At 35.8% G+C, this 18,099-nt stretch overlaps 1 protein-coding gene and 1 pseudogene across 1 annotated transcript; both read right to left on the bottom strand.

Moving 5' to 3' along the window:
• Positions 1–316: 316 nt before the first annotated feature.
• LOC102622618 (uncharacterized) lies at positions 317–11,131 on the bottom strand (annotated as a pseudogene).
• Positions 11,132–12,442: 1,311 nt separating this feature from the next.
• On the bottom strand, positions 12,443–16,575 carry LOC102629057 (cysteine-rich receptor-like protein kinase 8). The gene is made up of 7 exons (XM_015526960.3): positions 15,687–16,575; positions 14,563–14,679; positions 14,285–14,475; positions 13,698–13,908; positions 13,363–13,600; positions 13,112–13,262; positions 12,443–13,006 (listed from the first exon to the last, which is right to left on the bottom strand). Exons 1-7 carry the CDS (start codon positions 16,423–16,425, stop codon positions 12,701–12,703), a joined length of 1,953 nt encoding a protein of 650 aa, XP_015382446.2. The 5' UTR covers positions 16,426–16,575; the 3' UTR covers positions 12,443–12,700.
• Positions 16,576–18,099: the final 1,524 nt, after the last annotated feature.

The raw sequence follows: 18,099 nt of genomic DNA, 5'->3' as shown, positions 1-18,099 counted from the left end.
TTTTTTTCACAATAACTGTAGCTTAAAAGGTACAGCACCTCAATCCCAAACGCACCCATAATCTCCAGAACTAGGACACCAAAACTATGTACATCTGATTTCACAGAGAATTGCCCATGCATAACATATTCTGGGGACATGTAACCGCTACAAACCAGCAACTAAGTCAAACTAAAGACAATTTTGAAATAAATCTATACTATTTGTTTATAATCTAGGATAGATGGTTAATACTAGTCCATACTTACTAAGCATATAAAAGGTAAAAACATAGCACAAGACCCAAAGAAAAATTTAAATTAAAACCATGAAGATGTTAAATCGATACTGGCCAAGCCGTTTTATCACTGAATAACTTCACTGAACTTTGGGCTCCCGACCCAGCAGACACTAACCAGACGACATAGAACACAAACTACATCGTAATGGAAAATTTGATATCCCAACGTTGTCTCTTTACTCATCCATTCAATAATCATATACTTCAACAAATAAAAACTTTGGAAAATGTAACACGGCACCATTCAATTTGAAGGGCACCGCCTCTTTATCATTATTGCTTGTCATAAGCCATGTTATTCTCCCCCACACTGTACTAGCCCTGCCCATGGGTAGACCATATACGAACATAAAGAAGAAGCATCGTTAACAGTTCTTACGGGTTAACGGGGGTATACTTCAGTAATTGATGCTTCATCAACAGACCATGGCATCGACTTGTTTGTAGATTTATCAGAGAACTCAATTTCTTTTGTGGGCAAGCTCCTCTCAGTTCGACTGCCTATGAAAAATGCAGGCTGTTGAGGCGATGGAAGTATGACAGAGTAACTATTGAGCATGAGAACTATTGTTGCCATTGATGGCCTTTCAGCTGGATCTTCCTGGACACATAATAAGCCCAAATGGATGCATCTAATTACTTCATTTCTTGAGTAAGTATCTGTCAGATTTGGATCCAACAACTGCAAAGGAGTTCCATCCCTCCATTGTTTCCAAGCCTGCAAACAGTATATGAGGGATATTAAAAAAGGTTGCAGCTTCTAGCACCATCTGTTTGATAAAAGCTGCTGTTCTTCTTCCCGGTTATAATCTCCAGAACTAGGACACCAAAACTATATACATCTGATTTCACAGAAAATTGCCCATGCATAGCATATTCTGGGGCCATGTAACCACTGTAAACCAGCAACTAAGTCAGTCTAAAGACAACAACAAATCTTTTGAAATTATTCAAATAACTCTATACAATTTATTTATAACCCAGACTAAATGGTTCTCCTAGGGGATATAATGCATAAATTGTAAACTAATCAAATGGAGAGTATGTAAAAAAGGGGAATGGTTGTCTATACTTACTATGTCCCAGCTATTCTGCTAGTATTTCCTTGAGTTTGATCAACTCCAAATATCTTTGCCATGCCAAAATCTGAAATTTTTGGATTCATCTCTGCGTCTAAGAGTATATTGCTAACTTTCAGGTCACGATGTATAATTCTGAGTCGAGAATCTTCGTGAAGATAAAGAATTCCTCGAGCAATCAGTCCAATTATCTTGTAGCGCCTTGACCAATCCAATTGTCCTTGTTTTTCAGGGTCTGTGCACATATCAAAATCAATACTTCAAATTGAAATTTGGAAATTGAATTTAAATGCAATCTAGAAATTCTGTCCGTCCTGAAAAGATGGATAAAAACTCAAATAATCTATTAAAAAATCTTGAATATTAAACTCTCTTAAGACATTGAAATTTATGTAAATGATCCTAACCAAAAAGAAAATAGTCAAGGCTTTTGTTTGGCACAAATTCGTATACGAGTAGCTTTTCTACACCCTCCAAGCAAAATCCCAGTAGCCTAACCAGATTTCTGTGTTGAAGCTTGGCAACCACAACGACCTCATTCTTAAATTCTTCTGCACCCTGTCCAGAGCTTTTTGATAGCCTTTTCACAGCTATTTCTCGCCCGCTAGGAAGTACACCCTGCAAAGATACATTAACCAACAATTAGAAAATTTGTGACGTGTCTTGCAACTGCTAAAAACTTTCAGAGATATCATGATAATGAATGGTATACCTTATAAACCTCACCAAATCCACCTGCACCCAACTTGTTATCAGTTGAGAATTTGTTTGTGGCAACTTTAATTGCCTCGAAATCAAATTGCAAGGATTCTAGAGTTGTAAGATCGTTATCAGCTGCACAAACAAAAAGTAATTAAATCAGTCTCACAAAAAAGTTACAACAATTGTATGCGTACATACTCTTGTTAAAAGTTACAACAATTGATTTGGTAATAAAGTAGCTCTTGTGCTTACCATTACCTTCCGGTACAGCATTATACTTCTTTTTTGCTTTCCTTCTTAGGAAGCAGAAGCCCACAATGAAAAGCACTGCAGTGACAACAATTGGAGCAACAATGGCAATAATTGTTGATGATGAGATTCCGCTTTTCCCTGCAGGGAAAAACAATATGTTTCATTAGGCATCCTAGAAATTCATCAATGTGAAATATCATATTGAATGTTAAATATCTAGAACAAACTAGAACAAACATTGTTTTAAATGGTTAAAATCATCAATCACGTATATTATGAATCAATATCAATCCAACTTTTTAAGGTCCTCCCTATTTAGTAGTGAGTTACAGTGGAAAAAAATTATAATTATAAAATAAAATTTTTTTTTATTACATGAAACTATTGATCCGGCGTACAACTCATATTACATGATATTACAACTGATTGTATTTACAAATTAGATTATTACTGGGACTAATTTACATCGATTCTTATGAAGCATGCCTAAATTTTTACCCTCTCTGATATTCGAGGGACGTCTACTCCACTCTACCTTCACTCAAATTTGAGGAAAGAAATTAAACCCCCACAATGCGTTGTAGGGATTCAAACTCATGACCTCACAATTGTGAAGACTAAAGTTTAGTGGCTTTTATAAAATAAAAGTTAAAAGTATAGTAATATGTATAAATTTTAAATAAGATAAGTGTACAATAAAATTAACTTGACTTCAAAATCACCACATAAAGTATTCATCAAACACTTTAACTGTAGCTTAATACCAAAAGGAGCCTAAAATCTGGTTGCCTTTCACTTAAAATCATAACTTCCAGATGTATCATTGACAGACCCCTCAAAAGAAAACGATAAAGCATATAAAACTTAAAATAATGAAAATGGCAATAAAAAGTGGGTTCACATTTACCTCGAGACGTCGTTACCGAACCAGGAGGTGGAGGAGAAAGAAGAACCGGAGCAGGTGCTGGCGGCGCTGTGGCTGATTCATTGTAAAAAGGGTACAATTCATACCATACATTACAACTCGGAGTCAACACTCTTCCTCCTTGCTTTCCACTGCAACAAATTGGCAACCGTGCGATGGCTTCTCGAAGACATCTGTTACAAGCCGAACTTGACAGGTCCGGTGTACATTGTGCAAGACTGTAGAGTGTTTGAGAGGCTGTGAAATTTGCTTTTCTCGTTGCAAACCTTTTGGTATTATTCACAGCCTGAGTTACAGCTTGGCTCATCTGAGTCCCCACTAGCTCGTTAAACCTGCCTTGGTCCGTAACATTTTCTGTATTCAACAAAGAGACAGTGGGAGCTGCGGCCATGGTAGAAAAGAAAGACTGATCTGAGTAACGTAAAAGGCACTCAGCGTACCATAGTGTTGTTTGTTTGCTGACTGGGCAAAGCTGAAGTACATTTCTTGTAGCGTAGGTGACACAGTCTTGACAACCGCTGGTAGTTTGATCCCCGCGGCAGAGAAAGAGGCCATAGACCCTGTTTGGGTCTTGACCGGCTGTAGCGTTGAAGAATCCGCTGGAGAATCCATTTCCGCGGCTGGCGTTAGTCGGAATAGAAGAGAGGAAAAGATTGAGGTTTTTTTCATAGGTGCTGTTTCTGGTGAAATTTGCTGTTGTTGAGCAAACATGAGTAGCGTATATTGGGACAACTGCAGCTGTAAAACTGAACTGGAAGCTTAAAAGATATATGAGAAACGAAAAGACCATGAAGAATTTCAAGGGCGGCATTTGGAATCTCAGGTTTTTGTTGCGTACTGTGGATTACAAATACAATCCTCTATCTCTTCTTCCTCTTTATTGCTTTTTATTCTACCTTTTATTTTATTAATTATGGAGACGAGATTTTATCAAATATAATGAAGAAACGAGTAGTGGAAGCTGCAAAAGTTGCGTCGGAAACGGGACTCGTCTGCACAAAGTCAACTAAGTGAAGTCAAGCTCGTCCCGTTCCAATTAATTACTTGTTTTGCTTCCAATCACCCGGAGAAAAAAAGTCGCAAAGCCTCAATCAAATGAAATTCTGGAACTTTTATTTTATTTTTATTTTTTTGTGATTGAAGAATTTGTGGAAAGTTAGATGAAGGAAAAAAAAAAACGTTAAATTGATCAAGACAGAAGTCAATTCGTGACGTCAGAGATACATGTTAGCGGGTCTGATTATATTGTAATTGTGGTACCGTGTCACAGTTGCAACCATCTATTAGATCCACTTGAATGAGGGGTACAACAATAAATTTAAATGGATCCAATGGCTGGTTGCAACTGTAGTATGGTACTACAATTGCAACATAGCCAAGTCTCATGTTAGCTGTCTATTATGAATATATTTTCCAGGGAGTATGTTGTCCTTTAATTATCGTAAAATGCTGATGGATCAAAACTAGGTTGGGCATGAACATGACTTCCTTAACTTGTTCGGTACTACATATAAAAGGAGACAATGATGAACGGATATTATTATATAATTGAAAATTATATTTAAGTAAATTATACATGTTATATATGTATTAATTAAATATTATACCTTTCAAATATTATTTGAAAATTCTTCAAATTGAGGAGTTTAAAAGTCATCGTTTCGTATCTTCTTGAAGCCAATTAGCCAAATCGCATGTTTCACTACAATGTCATGATCTAGTCCGATTCCCGTGTACATTCTTTGAAAAGTTTATTGCTACTATTTTAATGGCATTGTTTGCGTAATTGATTTTTGCAGGAAACGAGGTTCAGAAAACAATGATGGGGTTCTTACTTCAACAGAATTATAGGAGAGTATTTCATAAGCAGCCCATTATGTTGGGTATAAGTGGGCCGGGCTGGGCTTAAATGATGGGTACACTTGTAAACTGAAAGAGTACAGTTATTTGAACGCCACTTATCCTAGAGGCTAGAGCAGTGTTAAATGAACAAAGGAATGACAAAGGGACGACAGAAATAAATTTCTATGGGTCCTATTTTATTATTTATTATCGGCCCCACTAAACAAATTAAAAAAAGAAACGCGTAAAATGGCAGCATTGGCTGCCGTTTCTGTCGTCCATTTGTCGTGCATTTGTTAGTTTATCATTTTATAAGCCTATCACAAGAGCCACTGTGAAATTAGTTTGAAGGACAAATAAACATTTGAGTTGCGCGATTTTCACCTATAGAGAGGTGGATGAAAAGTGAAAACCCCAGAATCACTCTCTCTTCCAATTTCAATAATTAAGTTGCTCCAAAATATTAAGCATGTCTTTGATATTTTCAAATGATTTGTGTTATTTGCTTTAGAATATATATGAATGATTAGCTTTTGATAAATTTGAAAATGCATTTGTGAAAGTGGACTTTTTCCTTCACAACAAAAATTATCTTGTTTCCTCATTGGATAAGCTTTAATGATGGCGGGGTACCTACAAAAACGTACTCCAACACCCAAATTGTTATATCAAATTACCACTTAAAAAGTGATAAAATAGTTTACATATACTTTACATAGGACAATTTTATTATAGGAATTATTTAAATATATATAAGGACAATTTATCCACTTACATGGAAAAAAAGTAACAAAAATAGTTATATATGAAATTGCCCCTACTACGCCCAATATGAAATTATACGATTAAGTTTTCATATAATTTTATTTATGTTATTAGTTAAAGTCTTTAAATATGAATATATATTTATTAAAGTTAATTTAACATTCAATAGGGGCAGACATGTGTCACCCATTGATCCGCTGCTAAATTTTAATATTATTAATTTTAAAAATTCTGAAAATTTTTATTTAAAAAAAAAATCATCTTAATTGTTCTTTTAACAATTATATTTATACCAATTTTAATAAATACATATCAATTACAATTAAATTTCAAAAAAATAATTATTTTAAGAAACTAATTCCATCTTAATTGTTCTTTTAACATTTATTAAAATTGATATAGATATAGTTTTTTCTTTATCGATATGAATATGAATGTTAAAAGAACAATTAGAATGAAGTTTGTTTCTCAAAATACATATCAACTACAATGTTAAATTTAATAATAGTAATTACATATGTATTTTCTGATTAGGAAATTATCAATTTCTCTGTAGCACTCAACTTTTTCATTTTATATCAAACCATCATTGGCCCTTTTTTCTTTTTTTGACTCACCATCATTGACCGTTTTGATTTATAAAGAGGCGTCCCTTTTTACCAGATGAAACCAAATTTTGAAATACCGAAATTGCCCCTGCGACATCAACCTTTGCCTAACGATGTTAACATAAAAAAAAGGTTCGGTGGTACAGAGAGCTATTATCAAAATTCTTTGGTATCAAATTGAACTTTCGATATAAATTAGGTGGCAAATTTATCGATTTGCCATAGTAAATGAATGAAATTGGACAAAACAAAACAAAAAGGGGTTATATGTTAGAAGAGTTGATATTTAGGGACTTTGCAACATAAGGAAGAAGGAAATTTTGATATTAACATTTCTGGCAGCAAAAGCGAGACAGCCTTGGCAGGCGCTGCTGCCAAGATCGCCACGGCCGAGGAAGAGGCCGTAGACTCTGTCAGAGTCTTGGCCTGCTGTGGCGTTGTAGAAACGGCTGAAGAATCCGTTGCTGCGGCTGGCGTTAGTGGGCAGAGAAGAGAAGAAAAGGTGGAGGTTGGATTGAGAAGTCCTGTTCCTGCTGAAAGTTGTTGTATTTGGGCAATTATGAGCGAGGTATTCTGGGTCAGCTGCAGTTGTGAATCTGAGAAAAATGCTTACAAAAGACAGAAACGGAAAGAAAATGAATAATTTGAAGGAACGCATTTGGATTCTCGCTTTCAGCCTCAGGCTGACCTCACCCGGGAATGAATACAATAAATAGTTCTTAGTACTACGGATATACATATGTGATGATCGTCTATCTTCCTCTTTTTTTATTTTTTATTGCTTTTAATTTCTCTGTTCATTTATTAAGTATTATTGTTGGTGAATGGCGATGAGATTGATCAAACAACTTTGTTTGAAAGTTGAAACGCGTGGTGAAGATGCGGAAGTTGATTATTGCAGAGGAGACCTGTCCACGCAAAGTCAATAAAAGGGAAGTCAAGCACGAAAGACGGAAAATCTCAGTCAAATTTTGTTGAAATTTTCACTAAATTAAATAGATTGAGACAATTTTCAGGGGAAAAAGAAAAAATTGAAGACTCAGACAGAACTGGATGCTTACGGCATAGAACACAAACTACATCGTAATGGAAAATTGGGCTCCGGAGTCCGGACCCAGCAAACACTAACCGGACGACACTAAACGCAAACGACACCGTAATGGAATATTTGATTTCCCAACGTTGCATCGTTACTCATCCATACAATAATCATATACTTCAACAAATAAAAACTTTGGAAAATGTAACGCGGCGCCATTCAATTTGAAGGGCGCCTCCTCTTTATCATTATTGCTTGTCATAAACCATGTCATTCTCCCTCGTAATGTACCAGCACTCCCCTTGGGGAGAACATATACTAACATAAAGAAGAAGCATCGTCAACAATTTTTACAAGTTAACGGGGGTATACTTCAGTAATTGATGCTTCATCAACAGACCATGGCATCGACTTGCTTGTAGATTTATCAGAGAACTCAAATTCTTTTGTGGGCAAGCTCCTCTCAGTTCGACTGCCTATGAAAAATGCAGGCTGTTGAGGCGACGGAAGTGTGACAGAGTAACTATTGAGCATGAGAACTATTGTTGCCAATGATGGCCTCTCAGCTGGATCTTCCTGGACACATAATAAGCCCAAATGGATGCATCTAATCACTTCATTTCTTGAGTAAGAATCTGTCAGATTTGGATCCAACAACTGCAAAGGTGTTCCATCCCTCCATTGTTTCCAAGCCTGCAAACAGTATATCAAGTATATTAAAAAAGGTTGCAGTTTCTACCTCTTTTTTAGTGCTTTTACTTTTGTGCCATGATATAGGCACTAATAAAGGGAAATGCTTACATAGCTCAAAAGATCTCTAGCACCATCTGTTTGATAAAAGCTGCTGTTCTTCTTGCCAGTTATAATCTCCAGGACTAGGACACCAAAACCATATACATCTGATTTCACAGAAAATTGCCCATGCATAGCATATTCTGGGGCCATGTAACCACTGTAAACCAGCAACTAAGTCAATCTAAAGACAACAACAAATCTTTTGAAATTATTCAAATAACTCTATACAATTTATTTATAATCCAGACTAAATGGTTCTGCTAGAGGATGTAATGCATAAATTGTAAACTAATCAGAAGGAGAGTATGTGAAAAAGGGTAATAGTTGTCTATACTTACAATGTCCCCACTATTCTGCTAGTATTTCCTTGAGTTTGATCAACTCCAAATATTCTTGCCATGCCAAAATCTGAAATTTTTGGATTCATCTCTGAATCTAAGAGTATATTGCTAGCTTTCAAGTCACGATGTATAATTCTGAGTCGAGAATCTTCGTGAAGGTAAAGAATTCCTCTAGCAATCCCTCCAATTATCTTGTAGCGCCTTGACCAATCCAATTGTCCTTGTTTTTCAGGGTCTGCACATATCAAAATCAATATTTCAAATTGAAATTCGGAAATTGAATTTAAATGCAATCCAGAAATTCTATCAATCTTGAAAAGACGGATAAAAACTCGAACAATCTATTCAAAAGTCTTGAATATTCAACTCTTTTAAGACATTGAAATTTATGTGAATCATCCTAACCATAAAGAAAATAGTCAAGGCTTTTGTTTGGCACAAATTCGTAGACAAGTATCTTTTCTTCTCCCTCCAAGCAAAATCCCAGTAGCCTAACCAAATTTCTGTGTTGAAGCTTGGCAACCAAAACGACCTCATTCTTAAATTCTTGTGCACCTTGTCCTGAGCTTGCTGATAGCCTTTTCACGGCTATTTCTTGTCCACTAGGAAGCACACCCTGCAAATATACATTAATCAACAATTACAAAATTTGTATTGTGTAACCTCTTGCAACCGGTAAAAATTTCCAGAGATGTCATGATAATCAATGGTATACCTTATAAACCTCACCAAATCCACCTTCACCCAACTTGTTATCAGTTGAGAATTTGTTTGTGGCAACTTCAATTGTCTCGAAATCAAATTGCAAGGATTCTAGAATTGTAAGATCGTTATCAGCTGCACAAAACAGTAATTTATTTACTCTTCAAAAAAGTAGCAACAATTTGTATGTGTGCATGCTCTTGTTAAAAAATTGTCTGATTTAGTAATAATGTAGCTCTCGTGCTTACCATTTTCTTCCGGCATAGCATTATATTTCTTTTTTGCTCTCCTTCTTAGGAAGCATAAGCACGCAACAAAAAGCACTGCTGCGACAGCAATTGGAGCCACGATGGCATTAATTGTTGATGATGAGATTCCGCTTTTCCCTGCAGGAAAAAGCAATATGTTTCATTGGGCATGCTAGAAATTCATGACTGTGAAATATCAAATTGAATAATTAAACATCCAAACCGAACATTGTTTTTAATGGTTAAAGTCATCAGACACTTTGATTACAAAATCAATGTAAATCCAACTTTTAAAAAGTGTCAGTTTAGAGATAAGGCTAGTTTGTAAGTGTTGGGTTACTTCTTAGCCGAAATTTCAATAGAATAAACAAAAGTCCAACACCAAATATATAAAATTTTTCTGGTGCGTTTCCCTTGGAATTATAAAAAAATATATGTATCAATATCTTCGATCCCTGAAAAGTCAAAAGCAAACGAAAAAGCATTGCTTAAAATAATGAAAGAAATGGTGTTAGAAAGTGGGTTGAACTTTACCACGAGGCCTGATTACCGAACTAGGAGGTGGAGGAGAAAGAAGAACTGGAGTAGGTGCCGGTGCCGGGGTCGCTGGTTCATTGTAAAAGGGGTACACTTCATACCGGACAATGCAACTCGGAGTCAACACTCGTCCTCCTTGCTTTCCACCACAACAAGTCGGCAACTGGGCAATCGCTCCTCGAAGACATTTGTTACAATCAGAACTTGACAGGTCTTGTGTACACTGTGCAAGTGCGTAAAGTTTTTGAAAGGATGTGAAATTTGCCATTTTTGTAGCGAACTTTTTGGGATCATTCACTGCCTGGGATGCAGCTTCACCCATCAAAGACCCCACTAGATCGTTAAACTTGACGGGGTCTGTTGCGTTTTGAGTATTCCACAAATAGACAGTGCGCGTCGTCTCGATGGTAGAAAAAATATACTTATTTGAGTAACGTAAAAGGCACTCATCGTACCATACTATGGGGTCTTTGCTAACTGGGCAAAGCCGAATTACATCTCTGGTAGCAAAAGTGACACAGTTTTGGCAGATGTCGGTAGTTTGATCACCGCGGCAGAGAAAGAGGCTGTAGACCCTGTTTGGGTCTTGGCCAGCGGTGGCGTTGAAGAAACCCCTGGAGAATCCATTCCCACGGCTGGCGTTAGTGGGAAGAGAAGTGAGGAGACGATTGAGGTTTGATTCAAAGGTGCTGTTTCTGGTGAAATTTGCCGTGTCTGAACAGAAATGATAAACGTGTGTTAGGTCAGCTGCAGCTGTAAAACTGAATTGGAAGCTTGAAAGATAGATCACAAACAGAAACAACATGAAGAATTTCAAGGGAGTCATATGTAATTCCCAGCTTTTTTGTTGCGCACAACTAATAATAATGCTCTAAATAATCACCGTCTACCTTCTTTTTTTTTTTTTTTTCTTTTAAATTTTGTATTTTGTTTTGTTTTAATTTTTAATTTTAGTCGATGAGATTTAATGTGGAAACGAAACGATTGGTGGAAGCTGCAGAAGTGGAGTTGGCAAAGGAGACTTGTCTTCAGTTCACAAGGTGAAGTCAAGGTCCCATTCCTCCAATTAACTGTTTTGTTTCAGGACAAATTCTCGGTCCCACGGAGGAAAAGAGGTCCGAAAATCTCAGTCAAATTTGTGAAAAGTTAAATGAGGAAAAAGGACATCAGATTAAATTAAGTTTGATTAAGACGGAAGTGGGTGCGTGACGACGGATTCAAGGGAGTTGTTACATGGGACTCAGCCCTCAGGGTTATCCAATGGTTAAAGTGGAATTTTCTAAGTTTTGAAGATATTTTACAGAGAGTATTTTCATTTTGTCCTTTAGTTATTGCAAAGTATTAATGGATCAAAATTAGATTTGGTATAAATTTCTGATCGTTCATAACTCACAAGACGAGAGTAACACAAAATTTAATTCCAATTTTTTTCTTTTTCCTTATATATATATATATATAAGTCATCAGTTGATATTTCCCAGAAATCAATTAGCCAAATCACGGCTTTCATTTGAGATATCATTATGTTGTTCGATTCCCATAAAAATACGTACTTTCAACGTTGAAAAGTTTATTATTATCATTCCTAATAACATCATATTTATATATTAAAAATTATGTGCATTATTAATTTTGCTCTTGCAGGAAACAGATTTTCAAATCACTATGATAGCTGCTAGGATTTCAAGTTGAACAGATTTTGGAGAGTATGTTTTAAGCAGCCTACTAGACATGGGTGGGTGTATATGGGCTGTGGGCTTAAAAGATTGACGTATGTAGTCCAGGTTCAGGAACAACAATATATTGTATATAATTGTGGGACTGAAATTACTTTAAAGGACAAAGAAACATACGAGATTTTCACTGAATGCAAAACCTCAGAATCGCTCTCTCTTCCAAGTTCAGTAATTGCCTTGCTCCAAAAGGTTAAAGTTTTTTAACATTTTCTTTGAAAGCTGTAAATGCTATTCACTTTTTCTAAGCCTAAATTCTATCATAGAAACAGTACCTCATCATTGCATGTGCAGCCTTCATTCAATAACCCAAATAAAATGAGAGGCGTAAATGTTATTTCCCTAGAATTTAACAAGGTAAACACTACAATCATGAATGGTAAACCCTGCATTTCCTTTTTTTTTTTTTTTTCATCTGACAAGCGATTCATGCTTCGCCCACACATCTCCTTCACCAGTTTGGCAACATGACATAAAATTAAATATATAAATAAATTTCAGATTTTAGAAGTTAATCAATTTTTCATAAATCCATGGGAAACAGTTTTTCATTTTAGAGGTAGGTGTCACAGGAGAGAGTTCGATTTTTCATAACGATCGTGTAAAAGTAATTGAGGAGAGAGAGTTCGAACTTAATAAAATTTAAGTATTAAAAAGGAAAGTTTAATAGTTGTAGCATTACACGTTGGAAAACTCAATCTTGATTATTGATAACGTCATTAGATCTTTCAAAGTCAAAACTTATAACTATAAAAATGGAGGTGAAAAAACAAGGGATGATCCAAATCCATTCACTTTGCTATTTGCCTTCGGCGCTGAACTCTTAACCACTTGGGAAAAAGAATGTAACAGTTATCGTGGTGAGAGAGTAGAAACAGTGAGGTCATGACACACAGAAGGATCTTTGGTCGAAGGTTGCTCAGCGAGAACGATTGTTCTTCCCACAGGAAACGGGGGTTGCCTTGGTTCTGAAAGAGCTATTGATTCACTTCCCAAAAGAGCCACCACATTTGACATGGTGGGTCTTACTGCTGGATCTTCTTGCACGCACAAAAGCCCTATGTGTATGCATCTCACCACTTGTGGAATCGAACTTGATTTCATCAACAAAGGGTCTACAAATTCCATTTCTTTACCTTCTTTCCACAGTTGCCATACCTGCAATCAATTCCAATTAAAAACGGTTTATAATCTTACGTTTATTATAATAACATCCATTTGAAGCAAAATCTCAATTCTAGTTAGCAGCTACATTAAACATACGTATGCAAGGAGTGTCTGAGCATGTCCTGTAAGATAGAAACCGCTATTTCTTTTGCCACTTATGATCTCAAGCACTATTACACCAAAGCTAAAAACATCAGATTTCACTGAGAACAGTCCTTCCATTGCATACTCCGGAGCCATGTATCCGCTGTTCCAAATGCGAAAAAACAATTACACAGCATGATTAAAATAATTTCCGGAAAAATATGCTAAATAGTTGGTAAATGAAAAAAAGCTAAGAATCATACTAGGTTCCAACTACTCTCCTAGTGTTAGCTGTCTTCTGATTTTCACAAAAAATTCTTGCCATACCAAAGTCTGAAATCTTGGCAACCATATCTTTGTCCAGCAATACATTGTTCGGCTTTAGATCCCTGTGGATTATTTTAAGCCGAGAGTCTTCATGAAGGTAAAGAAGTCCTTTGGCAATTCCACCAATAATATTATAGCATGTATTCCAATTAAGTTGCAACCGTCTTTCAGAATCTGAAATTGAGTAAACCAAGGTCCAGAGAGAGATTAGTACACATAACTGAAGCAACTGTGTAAGTTCATATGTCTGCAGTCAGTAGCAGAGACAGACCAAAGATAAAGCAATCAAGACTTCGGTTGGGCATGAGTTCATATATAAGCAGCTTTTCCTCGCCCTCTATGCCACAACCCACTAGTCTTACAAGATTTCGGTGTTGAAGTTTTGCAATAAGTATGATTTCATTCTTGAACTCTTCCAAACCTTGCCATGACTTCCTTGACAGCCTTTTAACTGCTACTTCCTTCCCATTCGGCAGAACACCCTGAGGATTAACTAAAAGTTATGGAAATATATTCCCTTCAATGGGTGTATGTGCAAACATCTAATTAATCATGACATGTTTGTATTCTCTTATATATTAACTGATTTCGTTGGGTGTGCTATATGTATATACTCTGAAATTAGTGCTTTTGCTTCAGTGAGGATAAGAATCCTTTCATGATCTTAATTAGCTTCTAAGGGTTTTTTGCATTTATACATGTACACTGATGTGTGGTCGAAATTATTTCTTAGTAATTTTAATTTTTGTTAACAACCAATTACGTTCTTATATTTTACTACGGTGAAAGCCTAGAATATGAGAAGATTTTGGTCCGAATATCTTTTGTGCGATATTGAACTAGGCAATAGAGTGTTACCTTATACACAGTGCCAAACCCGCCTTGTCCAAGCTTATTAGAATCAGAAAAACCATCAGTTGCTGCCTTTATAACAGCTAGATGCACAAAAGGCAATTCCTCTGAACTAACCAAATCCCCTTCTTGTGTTAGTGATACTGATATTGGTCCTGCCAATTCATGTAGTAACCCTCGTTGGCTTCTTTTCTCATCTACAAAGGCAAATTAAACATATTAGTCCCTAAATTGTGGGGAATTTTTCAATGTATTTGTGGAAAGCCTTTTTTTTTTTTTTTTACCATTTTTTGCTCCTTTCTTCCGGCGAAGATGGACAACATAAGATCCAATGAGGACAACTAGTACAAATGTTGATATGCACGCAACCGCAACAACCATCCCAGTCTTCCATTTTCCGTCTGCTTTTCATTAAAAACGAACCCTTTAAATTCAAATTAACTGTATAAGCTGTGATACAACTCTGAATACGAATGAATTGAAATGACCAAATATTAAAAATACCCGCATTTTAAAGGACATAAACCAACTCATAATACAAATCATTTCCCAAACAGTGTACAACCATGACTCTTCATTAATCATACACTTTTTAAAAAGAAAATTGAATATGATTAGTTGTTCTTCTTTAATGAGGCGCTCTCATATTTATAAGATGTAGACTTAATTTGATTGGTAGCAACTAAATATTGACAAGTATCGTAATAAAGAGATTTTACTGTATATATATTCCTACAACTCTTGTCCCACTTTGGGTTAGTTGTAAATAAGAATAAACTCCACATTATAATAACTTATAATTTTTCTGAATTCTGATTTAAAAATTTTTCCTCCACATAGTAGTAATTGTGTGTGTGTGTGTGTTTTGTTATATTAAATGTCTAGGATGAAGAAAAATATTTTTTTTAAAAGTTATTTAGGACAATGATTTATTTTTCAGAGTTGTTACTAAATTATTGTGTAGTATTTATAGAATTTACATTGAGAAGAAAAAAAAATTTAAGAAAATGTAAACATTTAAACATTTAAAATAACTTGCATATTGTGAAATCATGTCCACTTTTTTTACCAATGTCTATACATTGAATTTGATATTAATTATTAATATAGTGCATGCTTTATCTCTATATTACTTACACTAAAGATAATTTTAAAATAATAATTTTATAACTACAGTTATATTTTGTTATAGTAACAAAATTAGTTAGGCTCGATATTATGACTATAGAGAGGTTTTACTTTATATATAATCAGTTATAGCCAAATTTGGATTGTTTTAATCGATAGGTCATCATCTTGTAATTAAAAAAAAAAAAGATTTTGTTAATTGCTTCAATTTTGTTGCAGTGACAGCAAAAGCAAACTAGTAAACGAACAATACATGATTGATTAAAGTCAACGATCTCACCTGTGGAAGTTGGGTATGTTAGTGATATACGTGTTGAAGCATTATAGAAGAGGGAGAGCTGAAATCTCAAGTTACAATTCTCATTTACGATAATCCCAGCCTCCCGAGCACCACAGCATGCTTTGAGGTCTCCCAAGGCGCCAGTCAAACAGTCGTTGCAGTCACGGGAATTAATGTCCCTGGTACACTGCACAAGCCCATATATAGTTTTCCGCTTTGGAAATTTAACTTCACCGACCGCAAACATCGCCGGATCAGATGAGGCCTCAATTGAGAGGTTAGTCATTAAGTAAGTTAATACTTCGATGAAACGAGCAGGATTGGACACACTCTTCCACTGATTATTCCACTTTTCTGCGTACTGTCCTGCATAAACCATCACTAAAAATTTCCGGTATGAGTATTGAATTTGACATAATTCATACCATATGATTGCCTCTTCAGCAGTCTTGCAATTTTTCAAGATTTCATGTCTTGCGTTTTCGAGGCAATTCTGACAAACTGTGCGGTTAACATCCCCTCGACAAAGTGCTCGCCCAAAAACTCGATTAGGGTCATCTCCGATGGAAAAGTTGTAGAAGCCTTGTGAAGTATTGGTGGCTATTGACTCTAGAAGGAGCTTTAGGCTACTTTCAAACGGGCTGTTAGGAGCATAACTTGTATTGGAGCAAGCTATATCGAGAGGATTTGCATCAGTAAAGATAGAGAGCATGAAGAATTGTACGACTAGGAGAAGCATAGCTGAAATTATATTTTTTTACCATCTTCCTTATTTGGAAGCACAAGGGGATTTAGCCTATCGGAGGCCAATGGCTGCATAACATTTTTTTTTTTTAGTTGACAATAATTAGGCGAGGTTTGAACATTATGGAATAGAAACTTCTTGATCATTCACAACGCAAGAGATTGAAAGTTCAGCAGACCTAAATTACCTGGTAATTGATTGGTGGAAGAATTTGCCTGGTTTTTGCCATTATTTTTTGTCTGACCTTACGTACTACAATTACATCATTTTAACCAATATTAATTCAAGAAGTTTTCAGATGTCAAGATTGATATCTCTTCTACATATTCAAACTTTGAATATCAAACTTTGAATTTTGAAAAATAATAAATAATTGAAAAAAATACATGAATAGTAGCCAAGATTTTGACTATAAATAGAGGGGCTCATTTATAAGCTCTTGTTTTAGTGTTTTGAGAGTTTGGCTGTATTGGGGTTTTGGGAAGTGAGCTAAAATACTACAATACTTGTAACTCATTTTCACTAGTAAAATATTTTCCTTCTGTCTTCGCCCGTGAACGTAGACTAAAAGCTAAACCATGTAATTTATGGTGTGCTATTTGTACTTGTTCTTTATTTTCTTCCAATTCTATTTTAGCTGCGTGTCTGCTTCACCCACCAATTTCCTAACATTGGTATCAGAGCTATTGGTTGAATTTTTAGAGTCGGGTATTGTTTTCGTATATGGCACTATTCACGTATATGATATTGTTCATGTATACAGTACTATTCACGTGAAACGGTGGGAGCAATCCTAGTATTGGCGGTGCAAAGCAGGGAATAGTGGTGTGAGTAAAGCAACTGTGTGGTTTTGTACATGTCTAGGAAAGTTCTGTCATAAAGGCGAAAAGAGCTTCAGGAGTCTGGGTTTTAAGTAGGACTATTGTGACCCCTCTAGTCTTTTCTGAGAAATTTTCTGGTGTGCATTCTCACACATACTCACAACTATTCAAGGTGGTACACTAGATTGTGTGCGGTATTTATCAACAAAATGGCGGCAAAGTATGAAATTGAGAAATTTAACGGAAATAATTTTTCGTTATGGAAAATGAAGATAAAAGCTGTATTGAAGAAAAATAATTGCTTGGCACCAATTGAAGAAAGACCCATGGAGATAACTGATGACAAGTGGAACGAGATAGATAGCAATGCCATTTCTGATCTACACTTGACACTTGCGGATGGAGTATTATCAAGTGTGGCAGAGAAAAATACAGTGAAGGAAATATGAGATACTCTCACAAAATTGTACGAGGCCAAGTCACTACACAATAAAATCTTCTTGAAGAGGAAACTCTATACTCTTCGAATGGCGGAATCTACAATGGTGACCGACCACATCAACACCTTGAAGACTTTATTTTCACAACTCACAACATTGTGTTATAATATAGAGGAGAATGAACGTGCAGAGCTTCTACTTCAAAGTCTACCAGATTCGTATGATCAACTCATCATCAACCTGACGAACAATAATCCAGCGGACAATCTGATTTTCGACGATGTTGCAGCCTCTGTATTAAATTAGGAGAGTAGGCGAAAAAATAAGAAAAACAGACAAGTAAGTTCATAGCAAGCGAAGGCGCTATCGGTGACGAGAGGGAGATCAACGGAACACGGCCCCAGTAG

This window comes from Citrus sinensis, chromosome 2 (genome assembly GCF_022201045.2).
Source record: "Citrus sinensis cultivar Valencia sweet orange chromosome 2, DVS_A1.0, whole genome shotgun sequence".
NCBI lineage: Eukaryota > Viridiplantae > Streptophyta > Magnoliopsida > Sapindales > Rutaceae > Citrus > Citrus sinensis.
This window is presented reverse-complemented; position numbering and strand designations above follow the sequence as displayed.